This window comes from Diaporthe amygdali, assembly GCF_026229845.1.
Source record: "Diaporthe amygdali strain CAA958 chromosome Unknown NODE_4_length_2575358_cov_65_588622, whole genome shotgun sequence".
Classification (NCBI taxonomy): domain Eukaryota; kingdom Fungi; phylum Ascomycota; class Sordariomycetes; order Diaporthales; family Diaporthaceae; genus Diaporthe; species Diaporthe amygdali.
The window spans coordinates 295,102-312,312 of record NW_026517024.1 but is presented as its reverse complement, the minus strand read 5'-3'; the positions used below and the strand labels follow the sequence as shown (position 1 = coordinate 312,312).

At 55.7% G+C, this 17,211-nt stretch overlaps 3 protein-coding genes across 3 annotated transcripts; all 3 read left to right on the top strand.

Annotated features, from left to right (window-relative positions):
* Positions 1-3,127: 3,127 nt before the first annotated feature.
* On the top strand, positions 3,128-6,056 carry J7T55_008273 (Kinesin-related protein 11; the record flags this gene model as incomplete). The annotated part of the gene is made up of 2 exons (XM_053138573.1): positions 3,128-3,890; positions 3,943-6,056. 2 exons carry the CDS (start codon positions 3,128-3,130, stop codon positions 6,054-6,056), a joined length of 2,877 nt encoding a protein of 958 aa, XP_052997550.1.
* Positions 6,057-10,726: 4,670 nt separating this feature from the next.
* On the top strand, positions 10,727-12,565 carry J7T55_008272 (uncharacterized protein; the record flags this gene model as incomplete). The annotated part of the gene is made up of 1 exon (XM_053138572.1): positions 10,727-12,565. One exon carries the CDS (start codon positions 10,727-10,729, stop codon positions 12,563-12,565), a length of 1,839 nt encoding a protein of 612 aa, XP_052997549.1.
* Positions 12,566-16,023: 3,458 nt separating this feature from the next.
* J7T55_008271 (uncharacterized protein) lies at positions 16,024-17,200 on the top strand (the record flags this gene model as incomplete). The annotated part of the gene is made up of 2 exons (XM_053138571.1): positions 16,024-16,399; positions 16,458-17,200. The coding sequence occupies 2 exons, from the start codon at positions 16,024-16,026 to the stop codon at positions 17,198-17,200; spliced, it is 1,119 nt and encodes a 372-aa protein (XP_052997548.1).
* Positions 17,201-17,211: the final 11 nt, after the last annotated feature.

Below are 17,211 nucleotides of genomic sequence, written 5' to 3'. Positions count from 1 at the left end.
ACTAACCGTGGTACGGGCTGTGGTACAGGCTGGCGCGCCATCCCCGATGGAGACGGCCCATGGATCCTGTGCACCCAACTCGGGTCACGGATGGGTGTTGCGTCCAAAGGGAGGGTTACATCCTCGATTCCCCGGCCATCATCCAGAGCCCAACGGCGATGGGCTGAGTGTGAAAGTGTGGTACAGATTTCGGTCCCCTTGCGTCAATAATGGCCTAGACGTGGGCAGAAGGACAGAAGGGCAGGCGGACGGGCTTGGGACGTACGGGACAAGAAGCAATAGCCTCCTGTATGTGTTTCCCTACAGCACATTACCTCCCCGAAAAAAGATCAGACCAGACTTTGGTCGATCTGGGGAACCTTGGAAAGAAGCAAGCCGACGGTGGGCTGCGTGGTCAAAGTGTCCTGCAATATTGTGCAGGGTGCATATACTGTGCTGCACACATTTGATAGTACACGAGCATGTACATGCAGGTAGCACAAATCCCAGGTTGATTCCTCAGACGGGGCAAGCAACTGGCCCAGAGAGCAGGCCTTACCCTGAGCGGAGAGTCATCGATAGGCAGTTATCAAGACAGGCTCCCCGCTGTGACGCTGGACAGGGATCGTGCAGCAACAAGTCAGGGACCCCTATGGGAAGAGAAGAAGGTTGGCCCTGGCAGCCCTGCTTGGCCAGGGTCAAGTCAAATTGCTGCTTGCGAAAACGGCAATGGTTCGTAGGCCTTGGCTCCACACATGAGAAGTCAATCCTTCACGATCTGCCCGACCGACTGACCGATTGATGACTGGATCGTGACCAGATGCTACGCGCGAGGGACGAAAACGGATGGTCGATCTGTCAGTATTATTAAATCGGTCCCATCACTGCCCCTTCTGTCATCTGATGAGCAAGATAGAAGAAGAGAGAGAGAGAGAGAGAGAGAGATCAAGGGGGGGAGAGAAGGTGGAGCAAGAGGCACACTGAGCACAGGGCACTCATGGCACACAGCACCAAGAACAGAGAACAGAGAACAGACAGGCGGAATGACGGACAGACACACAGACGTTGATTGTCACGTTAGGTCATCTTGTAGACTGAACGCCCCACGCCTCCTGCGCCGCCTTGCGCACCGCCTTCAAGCATGTGTGGTTTTGATTTTATTGTCGTCTCCATTTCCGTCGAGTCTGAGCACCCGAGCGTGGCTTGTTCGCCCACCGACACAGAGAGAGCCTTTTTTTGCTTGGGTTGTATATGTGAGTGCGTATGTGGTGTTTAGTGTGTGTTGCGTTGCGTTGCGTTGCGTTGCGTGTCGATGCGTGCGTTGCAAGCCTCCAGCCCCTTGGGTCTCGATTGGTGTGCTCGCCCCCCTGCGCCTTGTGAAGTTGTGTCGAATTGTGCTGTGCGAATCGATTCATTCATCACTCGATTGTTATATTGGCAGTAATAGCACTGTCCAGTCTGCGTGCAGATCGTCCTGGCACTTATCAGCAACCCCGGACGGCGGTCGCCCATCGGTCCCCACCCTGCAGCCGCCGCCCCATAGGCCTCGTCTCTCCAGGCCCAATTTCCTGCGTCCCCTTCGCGTCTTTGTGCCGTCCATCCAGCCCATCTTGGCTGCTGCTCAGCACCTTCCTACACCTCACACGTCCTCGACTTGGACCCGAGATCCAAAAGTCTATCCAACATTGGCTCCCATTTAGACTATTTCGTGGAGGAAGAAGCAGAGCACGAACCACAGGCTGCACCCCCAATCCGTTCTGGTCGCTGGTGGCTGCTTCCGTCCCGTGTCCAGCAGCCCTCTTCCCTGCCCCTCGAGCTCTCCCGTTCTCCCGTTCTGCCAGTCCACAGTACCAGTCACTGCTAGTTACCGTTGGCCCCAAGACCGGTACCAGAATCCCCCCCAAAACGGTCGACCACGAACACGACACGACAACTGCCACCCACTCGCTGCCCACTGCCCACTGCGTCCCATCTTTTCGAAATCCCGACTGATCTCGACTTCCTCCTCCCCGCTCGTCTCGTCTTGCAAAATCTCAAATCCCGAGAGTGTGACTGCTCTGTTCAATTTGTCACTCCAGCCCGTGCTTGCGATTGCACGCTTCGGCTCCACGCTCGGCCGCCTTGACCAAACCCACTTTCCACTCACCGCGAGACCTCCTTACTTTTGCTCGTCACCGCGTTCCCATTGCGAGGCCACTGCGACCTCTCGATCGACAAACGAGCCGCGAGATCCCGCTACAGCAGGCGTGCCATTCCTGTCCTAGATCCGGGCTCGTCTGCCCTGTCGCAAACCGATCGTTTCCTCTGAACCATACACATCTGCACAGGGAGGACGGAGGACGACTTCGTGCGTAGGAATCTGAGACGAGGTCGAAAAGGTATGCAAGGCTATGATCTCGGGAGACTCCAAGACCTTTCCTTCTTCAAGCTGTCGCGCACAAAGAATCCCTTTCACTTGGGCACCAGCCTGCCGTGTGCAGGTAGCCTCAGATGTTGCGGATTTGATATAACACCCCTACATCGCTCTGGTCTCACTTGCCCTTAATTGCTCTTCGAACCAGCCCCAGGTTATACTGCGTTTGGGCTACGACCATTTCACATGCTGTCTACTAGTACGACAGGGCTGTTTTTTCAGGCAGTGCTCCTCCCATGCAGCATCCCCATGTGAATATCTGTTTCTGAGTGTCCAGTCGCTGACAACCCTTAGCTAGCCAGCTACCCCAGTGCTCCTCCTGGGTACTTGAAGAGGTCGGCTTGTGGCTGTTGCATGAAGCCGTTTCACTTCCTCTTCCTTGATAAGCCGGGTTCTGGCCCCTCCGCCTAGCTTGTTTTTTTTTTGGGCGGATCCCTGGCACCACATCGAAGTTCCTTGGACGAAGACGATCAGGGAGTCCATGGTGCAATTGGATACTACATCACCCTGAACTGTGTTCGCTCCGCCACCCGAGATCTCGGATGCCAGTTAATGGACGGGCTCTGGTCGTTCCTTGGGCAACTACAACAGCCCTTTCTTAGGACAACCAACAACTGGTCGACCACATAGTCTTCCTGAACCTGTCCCTAGCATACTCGTGCTCCAACTGTCGTTTGCCGTCGAGGGGGACGAAATCGGCACGAAGCTACCGTTGGGTAGCGTTCCAAACTCAGGATGACGACCGCACTTCCCAAACCACAGCGGAATCCCCATGCGCCGCCGAATATGGCCCTTCCGGCGCTACCTGTCGCCAAAACGCGGAAGTCATCAGGTCTCCAGCAACCGTCCACCCCAGCCAGATCATTAATGACCACACCCAAGAGTGGGTTACGAGCTCCTTCTTCCACCCAACTCCCACCGCCAGCTACACCAGCTCCTACGACTGCGTTGCCGCAACCACGCTCAGTGTCCGCTGCCATACAAGGGACCAAGGCCCTGCGGAAAACAGTTAGCATCAACTCGTTTCCTCAGCCGCCTCGTGGAGACACTCGTATGAGCAGTGTTCCACCAAGCCCCTTGTCAGGCGGCCGAAGGTCAAAAACAGTCACTGCGACAACCTCAACCTCGAATGGAACACCGAGTCTGCTGAACGGTTCCGGCGAAGGAAAATCTGTGACAAGGGCGAGTGCACGATTCTCTGACGGTCTGATAAGCGTATCATCGCCTCCGCAAAGCCGGAGCTCCTCGGCACAAGATTCCTACTCGACGTCGGCAACAACCTATGACGACCCAATTGACGCCTCAGGAGCAAAGTCGGGCGCAGACGCTTCCAGTAAACAACAGTCGAAAGGGGACACCAAAGGCAATGTGATTGTCAGCGTAAGGGTGCGGCCGGACGCTGGAGGTCAAGACCATAGACCTGATGGAGAGTGGATGGTCGATGGACGGAAGTCTCTGATCGGATATCAGGGCAAGGAAGGGGGTGACTATTACTATGGTACGTCAGCGGAGGACATCAGGAGGGTGTTTTACATCGCTAACCTTCCCAGACAACGTTTTCACGACGCATGATGACAACTACCGAGTCTACGATCACCTCGCGAAACGGCTCGTCCGACGAGTCATGGAAGGCTACCACGGGACAGTCTTCGCTTATGGAATGACAGGAACGGGAAAAACATTCTCAATGCAAGGAACTGCTTCGTCGCCTGGTGTGATCCCTCTGGCAATCACCGATATCTTCTCGTACATCCGCGAAACGCCTTCCCGGGAATTCTTGCTTCGAGTCAGCTATCTAGAGATCTACAACGAGAGGATCCATGATCTTCTTGGCATGCCGACCGGTGCGACTGTCGGTGGTCCGGTGGCCCAGGAGGAAATCAAGTTGCGGGAGGACAGTAAGCGAGGTGTCTATGCGACTCCGCTGAAGGAGGAAATCGTGCAAAGTCCGACACAACTTCTGAGAGTAATCGCCCGGGGCGATCAAGCGCGACGAACAGCAAGCACGCAGTTCAATTCCCGGAGTTCTCGAAGTCACGCGGTAGTGCAAATCGTCGTTGAGAGCAGAGAGCGCGTACCTGGAGGGCCTGCAGCAACGGCCGAGAACAAACGATCTGGTCTTTTGCCCGGCGGTGTGCGGGTCTCGACTTTGAGCTTGATTGATCTTGCAGGATCAGAAAAGGCTGCCGAGAGCAAGGAGCGGCGGCAGGAAGGTTCACACATCAACAAGAGCTTGTTGACTCTGGGAACTGTTGTGTCCAAGCTCTCGGAACACAAGGACGGCAAATCGGACAAGGACGGCAAGCACTTGCCCTACCGAGACAGCAAGTTGACCAGGCTGCTCCAAGGTGCGCTGTCAGGCAACTCGCTTGTTAGTATCCTCTGCACAATCCAAATAGGGTCGACAGGAAGTGCCGCATCCGCCAACAGCCACACAACCGAGACACTCAACACGCTGAAGTTTGCGTCGCGGGCGAAGAACAACCTAGTCAGTCATGCGAAGCGTGCTGAGGAGGCATTGGGTGCTGGCGGTGAGGGTGGCGCGAGAGTGCTGCTCGAACGATACCGAATGGAAATCACGGAGCTAAGGGCGCAGCTGGAATCACAGGCCAAGAAAGACAAGAACGAGGACAGCGCGGAGAAGGTCAAGGACGCCAAGGAGGAGCTGGCGCGAGAGAAGGAGGCAGAAGCACGGCACGAGGAGCAGATGCTGGAGATGCAGCTTGCTCGAACGGCGCTCAAAGAGCGCATAGATCACCTCAACCGATTGATCCTGAGCTCCAAATCGATAGGTGTCAACGCCAGCGGAACTTGGAGCTCTCTTGGTTCACATCCACGGTTTTCGCAGGCGTCCATGAGGTCCTCGCGGTCGTCCATGACACCATCCCAAGTAGGTAGGCCCATGCTTGAGCGTTCGGCGTCTTTGACTTCGTCTTCGTCCACGATCGGGCGGAGACCCAGCATGGACCACCGAACATCAAACAGCGGCAGATCTGCAGGGGATGAGGACGATAGTGTCGGCGAGTTCGGCGACGGCATCGCATCCTTGTCGGCCCAGAACCGGGCATTGCAGGCCGACCTTATGGACAAAAACCGATACATCGCGACTCTGGAGAAGCGCCTGCTCCAGGCCCGGAGGGCAAGCTCATCGCGTACGTCAGGTGGCCTATCTTCCGGCAGCAAGGGAATCATGGTTGGCGAGGACCACAGCGTGTCGACAGCTCTGAAGGAGAGGGACGCTGAGATAGCCGAACTGCGTGCTCAGCTGGAAGACAAGGACCGAATGCTCATTGCCCTGCGGAGTGCGGCTAGGAGAGGGGAGATTGCTGACCGAAGCATTGAGACCCGCGCTTCTCAACTGATGATGCTGGAGAACGGGCCGCGCTCCAACCCTACCTCGCCAACGAGCCCCCAACGCCCGCTGTTTCGGCACAGCAGCGTCAGATCCTCACCCAAGGACCGGCGAAGCGTAGACGAGATGAGTCGCATTCTGGACGAGATGATACAGGACCGAGTCGAGACGGGCCACATCGTCAAGAGCACCCGGGGTAGCGTCCGCGTCGTGGCCCCAGCAGAGAGAGAGAAGCCCCTGGTCGACCGCCTTGAGCCCCTCCGGCAGAGCAGCGAGAGCAGCCACCGGCCTTCAGTCGTGCTCGAGGTTTAGAACATTCTTAATTTGCGACAGTTGCTTGGAAACCCAAAAGGCGGGGCCACGTTGCGATCGTCCGCCGCCGCATAGAGGCGCATCAAGCCGAGAGTGTCTCTATTTTTCACTGCCGGGAGTTGGCATTGATGAGGATGAAGAGTCATGAGCCTGTGAAGTCAGCATGGCGATTTGCTTCTTGAAACTTTTTTTTTGGAACCACTGGGATGGGTGTTGATTCGGACTGGCGAGGGACTGATAGTCTGCCCCATTTCGTGGCCAACTGTCTTGGTATTATTTTTTTCATGCATATTTTTCTTTGCTTTCTCCTTCTCATTATACCCGAAATTTTTGAGGCACGGTTAATGTTGGGTTCTGCGCAACGGAAAATGGTATGCGTCCGACTAGTGTGTGTGTGTGTGTGTGTGCGCGCGCGCGCGTGAGTGGTTAGGAGAGTGGTCAACGTGGCGGGAATGCCAATGGCCACGAAGAAGAGCGATATTGAATGGGCTTTTGTGTTTGCGGGAACGATATTATTGATATCTCTAGTGCAAAGGAAGGGAATGAAAGGGAAATGGAACCGTCCGTTACCGGGGAGGACGAAGAACCAAAAAAGACCGGAAGGCTCAAGGCTAGTTGGTGCTCTCTCGATTACGAGCCCGGCTAGTTTTAACGATTGAGGTTCTTTGAGCCAGCGCCTCTTTTTTGCTCCTCTCTTTTCCTTATTTTTTAAACTGTATACCTAAGGTCGGACATAGCTGTCGATGAACGACGAGGGGAAACGATGAATTGATTGAGAGGGCTATTATCATCTCGTGCTACACGAATAACTTGCTTGCTGTGCGTATGAGTGTGTGTTGGGGAGGAGGAAAGTGAAAGTGTGACAAGTCCACTTTGATTATCCACCCGATCAACACCACGCCCCTCGCGGTGGCGATGTCCGCCCTCGACGGACGGACATCTGTGACATGCAAACAAACAGCTTGGACCCAGGGCCTCGGACGGCGGCGGGTTTGGCTCCCCTTTGGGGCCATCTGGAGGAGGGGGCGAGGCATGGTACTTGTTTGGACGCCAGGCATCCCGAACTCTGTTGATTTCTTGCGGGCGAGGACAAAACATCGGACGACATCGAACAGGCTTTGGGAGTTTTCTTGAGCAAGCAGGATTCTCACGAGGCGGTCTCTGTGAGCCGTGCGATTGATCCCCTCGCGGTGTGCGGTGTTGTGTGTGTCAAGCTACCTAGGCCGTTCGAGGTTCTGCGCCGGCGGCTGAGCGGGTGTTTTGATATATCTCCCGCACGGCCCACGACCGGCGCAGATAGGTGTGCCACCTATGCACCTATGTGTGTTTGTGTCTATGTGTGTGTATTACGGTGAGAGTTGGCTGCAACAGTTGCCGGCTACGAGAAAGGCAGGTTGCCAAGTTGGTCGACGAGCAGGTCCATCGTGTCGTGACTTTGATAGGCTGCGGTTACGGTTACGACGACGCGGTATGTACGGCCGAGTGACCGAGCGAGCGAGTGAGTAGGATAGGACATGGTAGAACATGCAGACTGGAGGTTGGTGTATGGATTGCTCTGCGTCAATTTCCCCTAATCTATCTGCGGCCGCGAGATGCCTCGACGTGGCAGTCTACTTTCATCTATTAGATTGCCGTGAGGTCTGTCTCTGCGGTCCTGCTAAATTGGAGTCGCATAGGTCTAGATTAGGCTGAGCTAGGATGACTCTCGCATGAAGATGGAATGTGAGCATATGTGAGTGTGGCATGGGTGGTCTCGCGGCGATATTGGACGGTTTGTTGTATTTTTGACTCGTCATCCCATCGTCGTCACGCATAAGGTGTTGTTTGTCAGATGTATATGTGTACACACACACATATATATACACATATACACATATACACATACACAAGCACAAACACAATTGATAGCAAACACTTTATCCAGAGGACTGAACATGGCAGGATGACACGAGTGTCGCAGTGGCAGCCACAGTCGTGTTACGGGGACACAGGACAGGCAGATATCACGGTGAGGAATCCTGCCTCGGTATTCATCCGTGTAATCCACTGCCGGGCCATCCTACGCTGCGCCTTGTCCCAACGGGAATCACAAGCGCTGACATGACACATGGCCATCTTCCGAACAAGATTGAAGAGATGGCTCTAGGAGATTTTTGGGGTCGACGGGGAGGGAAGGAGAGGGAAGGCATAAGAGCGTAGCGCGAACGAGGGTAAATTCCGTAGACAGAAAGGGGCAAGGCGCGAGAGTTGGGTGCGGAGCAAGGACCCTGTAGGAGTTGACGTCCATCTTGGGCATTCTTGGGTGCGGTGCTCGAGTTTCTGTGATTGGTCGCGTCGTCGCCCTGGGTGTCGAGGTGTTTCAGATGTGACATGGTTCAGGGGTCTAGGGAGATTGGGACCCTTCCTCTGCATTTGCGGCTCGGCCGCTGACGATGACGATGATGTCCATGTCAAATGTCCATGTCAGAGAGGAGGGGAGAGACAGAATGCGCCTGTTCCTAGTTGGAGTTCCGGTTGAGGAGAAGGTTTCTTCGAGTGGTATGGCCAGCCTGGCGCTGTATAGTTGAGGAGACGAGCTCGGAGGGACTTATGCCTTTCTTCACGGATCGACAAGACCGGTGGGTGTTGGGGGCCAATCGCGGGGCGCGCGGGGTGGCGGACGAGAGAGAGGAAGAGAGAGCGAGAGAGAGAGTGTGTGGCAGATTGAGGAGACTAGTCGTTCTGTCACTCTGTCCCTCGCCCCACCTAGCAGCTCCTAATTGCGTCGTCCTGCCCCCGTTGGTTCATCTGGCCGTCTGTCTGGTCAAGTGACACTACTTGTGTATTGTGATGTTACTTCAGCCTGTTGGTTGGTTGGTCGGGCGTCGGGCAGAGTCTAATCAAGTTGACTGGCACGACTGACTGAGCAGCCCTGGCAGCTGGCTCGGTGATATTCATCAGGCAATGACGATCGGTGGCTTGGAATGCTTGGATGCAGCGAGCTGAGAGCCGATCACCTGCTCTGCCCCTCGGTTTGTTTCTTCCTTCACAGGCCAGCACGGCCAGACAGGCTGCAGGATGAAACCCCTAGCCCTCTGCCAGAAGCTGTCAATGCCATCCGCCCACCCGTCATTGTCACTGTCACTGTCACTGTCACTGATTGTCATCGCAATAGCCAGGTGCCAGCCTGCTAACACGGCTCGAGCCTTCCCTTGGTGCCGCACCAGTCGCCCTTCCCCTCCTGATTGGACGCCGTCATCGTTGGGACCAGCAAACAGCTGCTCGCAAACGCAGTGAAACAGTGAAACACTGACACCACCCGTTCACCTCACAACCATCCATATTTATCTATTAAGCATGCCCAGCATGTCTAACCTACCTAGCCAGCCAGCCAGCTCAGAAAGAGCCCCCCCCCCCGGCTGACGCGGCGGAGTTGTCTATGTGAAGATCATCTCAAGGACGCCATCACACCGACGCCCTGGGTCCTCCCCTGTCTTGCTTGACGGGATCGCCGCCAAGAGGGGCTGCCGAGGGAGTGGCATGACAGCTTCTGCTTTATGCGCGCCTCTCGTGCGTGCGTCTGTCCCCAGGTTTTTTTGGGCCACAGGCTTCTCGAATAGGAAGAATATCTGGCTGTCACCCCCCACCCCCCTGGCTATTTCCAACGCTCTGCTCGACTCACTCGCGCGCTCGACCGGCTTGCAGGGGCCCTCTTTTGAACAATCCGAAACTTCCACCTGCTGGATCTGTATAAGCTTGTTGTCATCGAGAGGGGCTGCCTCGCTATTTGAGGAGCAAAAGTGGGCTGCACCTAGCGAATAGAAGCCCCACGCCATCCCCGTTCCCACGGCTGCCCTTCCGGACAAGATCTGAAATAAACTGCACGCCTCGTCCGCGCTTCCGAGGCTGCCATCGCAGTCCCACTAGGCCCCTCCCTCTGTCTACGTCTTCGTCCCTGATGTTTTCAAGTCAGCGAGCATACCAGGTTGGCTAAACTTGGGGATTCTTCTCTCTCCTCTCCCAAGTTTCCAGCCGAGGGGAAAGGCAGCTCAACTCGGGATATTGCCCTTCCTATTCACCCTCGCCATTTCCTGCCGTTTTGTTTCAACTCAGGAGACAGCCCAACGCCCGACCCATCCTTTTACCACGACCGTGGGTTTCTCATGTGGAGCTCATCAACAGATGACAGCAATCTTGGCACATGACACCCGTCTTCTCTTCTCATCGGCTGGTCCATCAGCTTGACTCAGGGACGCTGTTCTTTTTGGCCCATCGTTATCACAGCAACTCAGGAACCCGCCCATGGACTCCTACCTTTCCTCGGCCTTTTGATGAGCATACGGCTGCTTAGTTGTGAGAGTCCTCGCGCTCTCCGCGGTCGCATTTCGATTCTCGCTGCCCTTGGCTTAGGGCGGCTTTTACTATTTTTTTATTCTCCACTTGCTCTTCTGCTGCTTCTCTTCTTGGACACTCTGTTTGGTGGGTTGCGCAGTGAGCGGTGGAACTGCGAACTGCAACCCAGACGATCACCATTTCGCCACCGCCTTAAGCTCACCTCTTCCCTTGTATAACGGCGAGCTGGCACTGCGTCCCTTGACTCCGCTTCAGGAGTCAGCGGGAACTCCTCCTTCGACGAGATGACACCGCCCACAATACAGGTGACGCATACATCGTCACCGCGCTCACACAAGATGATCATCTCGCCGCCTCGCATCAACCTGCGGCGCGCCGCCTCCTACAACCATTCCGACAGGGGCCCGCTATCCTCTTCCTCCTCTCGGTTCGGCTTCGACCACCTCATCTTCAACTCCCCGCCACCCTCGCCGGGTCTGCCCCTGCCGCAACAAGCTCCCCGGATGCGGAAATCGTCCAGCACGCCCCGCCCGAGCCGCGTCGTCCGGTGCTTGCTATGGCTCTCCGGGATGCTCCTCATCCTCTACCTGGCGACCCAGTCGATTCGCCAGGGCCAGGTCGTCCCTGCTATAGGCTGGGGCAAGTCCTCGGACGAGGCCTACGAGATGGTGGGGCAGGATGACCTGCCGGACTTCCCTACGCCCATCGTGGTGACCGACCGGAGGGGACGGGCAAAGTGGACAGTCTCGATACCATCTGACTACCAGTTTCCCCTAACGACGAAGGAATACAGTGATGTTTGTGCCAAGTGCAGGGAGGTCGCCATGAGGGTTCACGCGCTGCACACGCACAACCCTGTTGAGAAGGCCCAGATCAGTTTCAACCGAGGAGATGCTGGGAACGATCGGTATTTTATGGATGTGAAGGAAGCAGAGAAGCACGGATTCCTCCCTGGGGCGGTGGGCACGGTGTCGGGCCGCGAGGGTGACCTGCTAGGCGTGGACAAGAACATTCTGGCCGACAAGCCGGCGTGCACGTTGAGCCTGACTTTTGTGCTGGAATCAGACGACGGCGGGCTGGGCAAGACTCTTATGTCACTGTGGATGGCCTACGGCCTCGCCAAGCGGGAGGGCCGCGCATTCTTCATCGAGGACGCCAGATGGGCGTACGGCGAGTACGCCAACATATTCGACATGCCTCCCGCGCCGGCCTGTCGGCCCCCACCCCGACACGAGATGATACCCTGCCCGCGTAACGCACGGCACCTCGTCGTCTCGTCGGCCAACGCGCGCGAGATATTCGGCGCCCGCGTCCCCGACGGCGACTCCTACGCCGAAGGCGTGGCCGCCAGCCTAGACCACCGCCCTGCGCAGCGCGAGCTTTTCTCCCTCGCACGCGACGGCTACGAGGCCCTGTTCCGGCTCAACAGCGCCGACCGCGAGTACGTCGTCAACCGAATCGCCGAGCAGAGGGCCAAGACGACGTCCGCGGCCGAGGGCGCAGCGCGCAATGGCAGGATCGTCGGCGTGCACGTACGTCACGGCGACCGCCACCCACTCGAGTTCCAGTACGCCGACAGCTACATCCCGCTGGCCACGTACGCTGACGCCGCACACGGCCGTCTGAATGCGACGCTGGGCAGTGGGACCGCCTCCACGGCGAGGTCCAAGTCCCTCCTGGTCCTCGCGTCCGACGATCCGCTCGTCTACGATGCGCCCGAGTTCCGCGGCGCCGCGCGCGCACAGGAGCAGATCCGGCTCGCGGGCAAGGAGGAGCTGCCGCAGAGCTCGCGGCCGGACAAGTCGGTCATGCACAAGTTTGTAGACGAGACGTTCGGCTGGGAAGGTGGCTTCTTCGCGGCCATGTTCTGGAACCTGGGACTGTCGCCCGCGGCGGCGGCCGGCAACAACGCCGCCGCCGCTGGCAGCATAGGGCTCCCGCCGCCACCACCCGCCGGCGCCGAGACCATCCGGCTCAGGAGCCTGGTCGGTCGTGCCTACATGATGGACCTGGCGGTGCTGGCGGACTTGACTGAGGGCGGCGGCGTCGTGTGCGGCGTCGGCGCCATGGGCTGCCGGCTGCTGGCCGTCATGATGGGCGCCGAGAGGGCCTTTGTCCGGAATGAGTGGATCAACGTTGACGGCGAGTTTGGGTGGACGGGGGCTACCTGGCTGTGATGTGAATTCATCCTTCCACGTTTTTATTTCCCTGAACAAGAAGAGGAATATTTTCCTAGTAAGAATTGAGAGAAGTGAAGAGAAAAGAGAGAAAGAAAACAAATGGGGTGGGGAGGGGGCACTACTGCATCATCGCATCATTATGTGTGCATCCAACCATCTATCTATCTGCATAGCACACCGAACGACATTTTGCATGGACACTGGCGTTGAAAGGGAGGGAAAAGACGAAGAGCGAGTTGGAACTTGACGGCCACAACAATGGAGTTTTGATTTGTGATACCACCACCTTCAACAACAAAAATATTGTACTTGGACACAGAAAGAGAGGCCATTTTTCCTTTATATTTTTAGTTGCCTACTCGCTTAGCAGACAGACACTCGTTTGTGTAAACCTTCGTTTGGAAAAGACGCAAGGGAAATAATTTCAATTCATTTTATCTTCCAAGAACTTCCCAGGTGCTGAACGTTGTGTGAAAGGAACCGCAGCTGTACGGGCTTGGCTGGGTTGCCCGAAAGGGAACAGCAAGGCAATTTGATTGGCTGCGAGTGATGCTCAAGCTTGTAACGTTAGCATGGTCACCATCTAACCGGCAGTTGCTTGGCACGCAGTTTGGGGGACAAGGTCGAGCTTGAATTTGAGGAGCCTATCTAACTTGTCTGAGCGTCTTATCGTCAACCCATCGACGAAATCCTACACCCGATGTCCCCCGTTGTCAACCCCCTTGCCAGCTCTAGTACACGCTGACAATAAAGTCCTCCCCCCTTCCAACCAGGGATCACAGTAGAGAGCAATTGGAAACAGCGCGACGTGAAGCGCAACTGTCCCCCAGAGGCGCGACCAGCTGTTGCTCGTTGGTTCACTTCCAACTCCCAATCAAAGCGTTTGGTTTTTCCTTCCTGTTGGCACTCACTCCGCGGGGAGCGGAGAGAATGTTGGCAAAATGGAAGGCTGGATTCTCCTAGGCCTAGTCCTAGATGCTGGCTTCGGAGCCAAATGGCGGCCCGCCGGAGCATTTCTGCATGTTTGCTGAAAGCATCAGGCAGCGGGTGCCCATTTATATCGCGCTTGTCTCCTTCAGAAAGAATCCCGCTTGATGGTAACGCGCGGCCGAGGTATTCTGAGATCGTTTTCAGAATCCCACCGCAACGCGACATCGACTGCATTTGTCCATGCCGCGAATGTTGTTCTACTGGATCATCATCGCGAAAGGCTGTCTATTTATAGGCCACCCGCGAATAAATATGATGCCTAGACGCCGTACCTGTGCCATGATGAGGCGAGGACTGCCACTTGACGTTTGGAAAACCACACATGTCTGGCTGCCCGTGACGTGACGCGTTGTCGAGGATCAAAGTGGTCTTTCTCCACACGCAGTGACCAGCGAGTGGGTCCACTCTCGAGCTCAACACGATCGACCGATGTGAGTGGTGTTGAACTCGCGTGGTTTGGGTGTCGCTTTTACCGTGGTAAAAAAAAAAGTAGGCGCGAATAGAGCAGCATTACCTTCCGTTTTGCGCTTCATCAACCTCGCAAATTGCGATAGGTGTCATTGAGCCTTTTCGTGTCCTGCTCAGGACAAGTTCGGTCCAAAATCGAATCCACTTGTCGAGAATGTTAGCTGGCATTTCACAGAAAAGGGAAGGAAAGAGGGGCAGACACACAAAAGCCAGAGACTCACAAGATGTCGCAGGATCCTTATCACATCGTGAGATAAACTGAGGTCCTAAAAAAAAGGTTCGTTGAAAACGCCGAATAGATGCTCTGTGACAGTCTGTCTTCGTTGATGACATCTCACGTACGTCTCCTATTTTTTTCGTGAACACGGTCTTCCAGTATCCGGATTCCTGAAAGGCCTGAGTCTAGATGCCATATCCTATTTGCTCATCAGTCGCTGAGCTGGAGAAGATGGAGGAGTCTAGAGTGCTCACTATGATGACTCCATGGAGATGGTGTCCGGTGGAGTGATCCTTCATTTCGTCGTGATCATCGTCCACAACCCTGTCGCCAGCACGTCGCTGCTGGACGACACCGTTGGGCAGTTTCAAGTCCTGCCCAGGACCATCCGATTGCCAGCCACTTGTAGCTGAGCAACTCGCGGGGCCTTTTAACGTCCTGCCCAGGACGAAGCTGACCCTAGCGGCGTAGGCGGTCAAGTTGCGGGGTCGCTGGCAAGCCAGGTCGGCGTGATGCCTTGCTGGTTGGCTGCCTCATTTCACAGCCATCGATTCAGACTAAGCAGCGCATCCCTTGAGAGCTTAGAGGAAAGCGACAGGCTTTTGATGACCTGGTGCGGTGGAAGGGTGATGTGCATCGAGGGGGCGATGTGAGGTTGACAGGCAACCTCAGCCTCAGATTATCGAGCTACGTCATGATCCTGTCTGGTGGTCAGATTGGGAAGGGTGCAAAAGTCAATGAGAAAAGAGTCGAAAGCTGGCTTGTTATGAGATGGGCTGCCACCCTTAAAGAATGGGAGGGTTGGGATTATTAAATAGCGGGAGGGAGGAAGCCAAGCTTAAGTAGCAGGTCGACGGTTGAGGTCCGATTTAACCTTGATGGTGACGGCGCGGGGACGGCCTTGTTATGCAGGTACGTACCTCAGATTGCCCGTGCGTTCTAGAGCTGCTGACATAAGATGTGGGGTACGGGAGCTCACCACCTCAACACCTCCCAGGTGACAACATAGCGAGATGTGAAGAGTGCTGGGGGGTCGATGTATAGCTAGAGCAGTGGCCTCGTGCGCATTTCGGAGATTCTGATGCTATCGAAACGGTCATCTTGTACCAGGCTCTTTTGACAGACCCGGCGGGGGGGGGGGGGTGATGCATCACAACCCTCAATTGTGCAGGAGGAAGAACGGAAGGCATCCACAGCGATTGCATGGCTGGGCAGCTCTTATGTCATCTGCAAGGAGTCAGTGAACCATGAATTGAACATCACTATTCATATTTACCTAAGTAGACAAGAGGGGAAGAGAAGACCGCGAATGCGTGTGGCCTAGTGAGTAATGCTGGGGAGATCCAGACAATTGGCACCCCATGGATTGAGATGAAATTCCGAGCTCATAAGCCATTCTTTGTCGGCATCAGACGATCTCGGGTCCCCCGAGCAATTTGTGACTGGCCCGGAGGAAGTCGCCATGTAGTCCAAGGTAGCGGCTAGCGGACTGGATTCATTTGGAGGAAGGAATAGAAGGAGGAAGTACGCATCTGAGCACCTGCTCCCAGCTGTCCACCGACGTACCTTCCAAAGCATGGAGGAAGGCGAAGGACTGCGCAGAAATCTCAAATTTCTACATAAAGAACCGATCCTTAGCGGCTTCATCTTCTCATCTTCAGACGGACCTCTGGGCTTTTCCTTCTTTGTGCAGCCAGGGCTGCCGACTCCTTCTGTATTGCCCTTCCCATACTCTTTCTTTGCCAGGCAGGCCGTATCAATATCATCCTCTCATGCGGCAATGACGCAGTTCAGCCCCACGGCCATGGCAGAAGCTGTTTCTAATTTTCTTCTGACGGCACGGGAGCAGGAAAAGCACAGCGGCCTGGCCAAGCGATTTGACGAAGAGATCAGCTCCTTGCGTGACACCATCGCCGACCTCCAGCACCGCCTCGCCATACAAGAAGGCCGCCCAGCCAGCGATAATTCTGCTGCCGTCAAGCGCCACGAAGAAGACATCAAAGGCCTGCAGGACACTTTCGACTCCGAGCAATGTCGATACGACAAAATAGCAGCTCGAATTTCGAAAATCGAGGCGGACAACACGAAACTGCTGGAGGAAAACACAGATATTTTTGCAGAGCTCCGCCACATTGAGTCTCTGATCATGATAGCCGGTATGAGCTGGCTTAATTTATATGCTGGACTGCCTGATCCCACTGACCATGGTTCAAGAAGCCGCACGTGCCCAACATCAAGGAGAGCATTCTCGTTCCCTGGTCTCACGGCAACTCGCCACAAAGCAAGGAGAGCTGCAGCGACCTCCACTCCGAAACCTGAAACCCCAGGACGTTTATGGACAGCAACTCCTACCTCGACAAGAAGCCGAAGAAGAGACCGGCTTTTCGTCTCCCAGAGGTTATAGTCTCGATCGTGCGCACCAGCAAGTCAGATCACTCGAACAGCCACGCCTCCGAGGCGTCAAGCGTTCTCGCATTGATGACGCTGCTGAGCCTTCTCGCCGAAATCTACCAGCTCAGGGACTGGACAATACGCTTGGATCTGAGAAACCCCACTACCCCGACACGCATCAGATGGAGAGGAGTGGGGAGATAAATGCTTATGGCGAAGTCCCTAATCGCAAAGAAAAGAAGCTGACACGTGAGCAAGCCCCGGCGGAAGCCAGAGTGAGAGCCTTTGCAGACCATTACCATTCCATGCGGCGCGAGTTCCCTGAACACAGGCACAAAAAGGATCAGCGACCTTTCATCTGGCGCTTCATCGACGGTGTAGAGGACCAAGAGCTCTCCCGTTGGTTACAGGAGTGCTTGAAGGAGAATCTGCCCAAGAAAGTGCACCAGGCAAAGCGGCCCGCTCGTCGAGCCGGCGGTCGAATCGTTGCTTTGAACCGAGACGTGACTTGGGAGGAGGTTAGGGATGTTCTAAAGACGACCCCATTGCCGGCCCTCACAGACTGATCGAGAGGTTG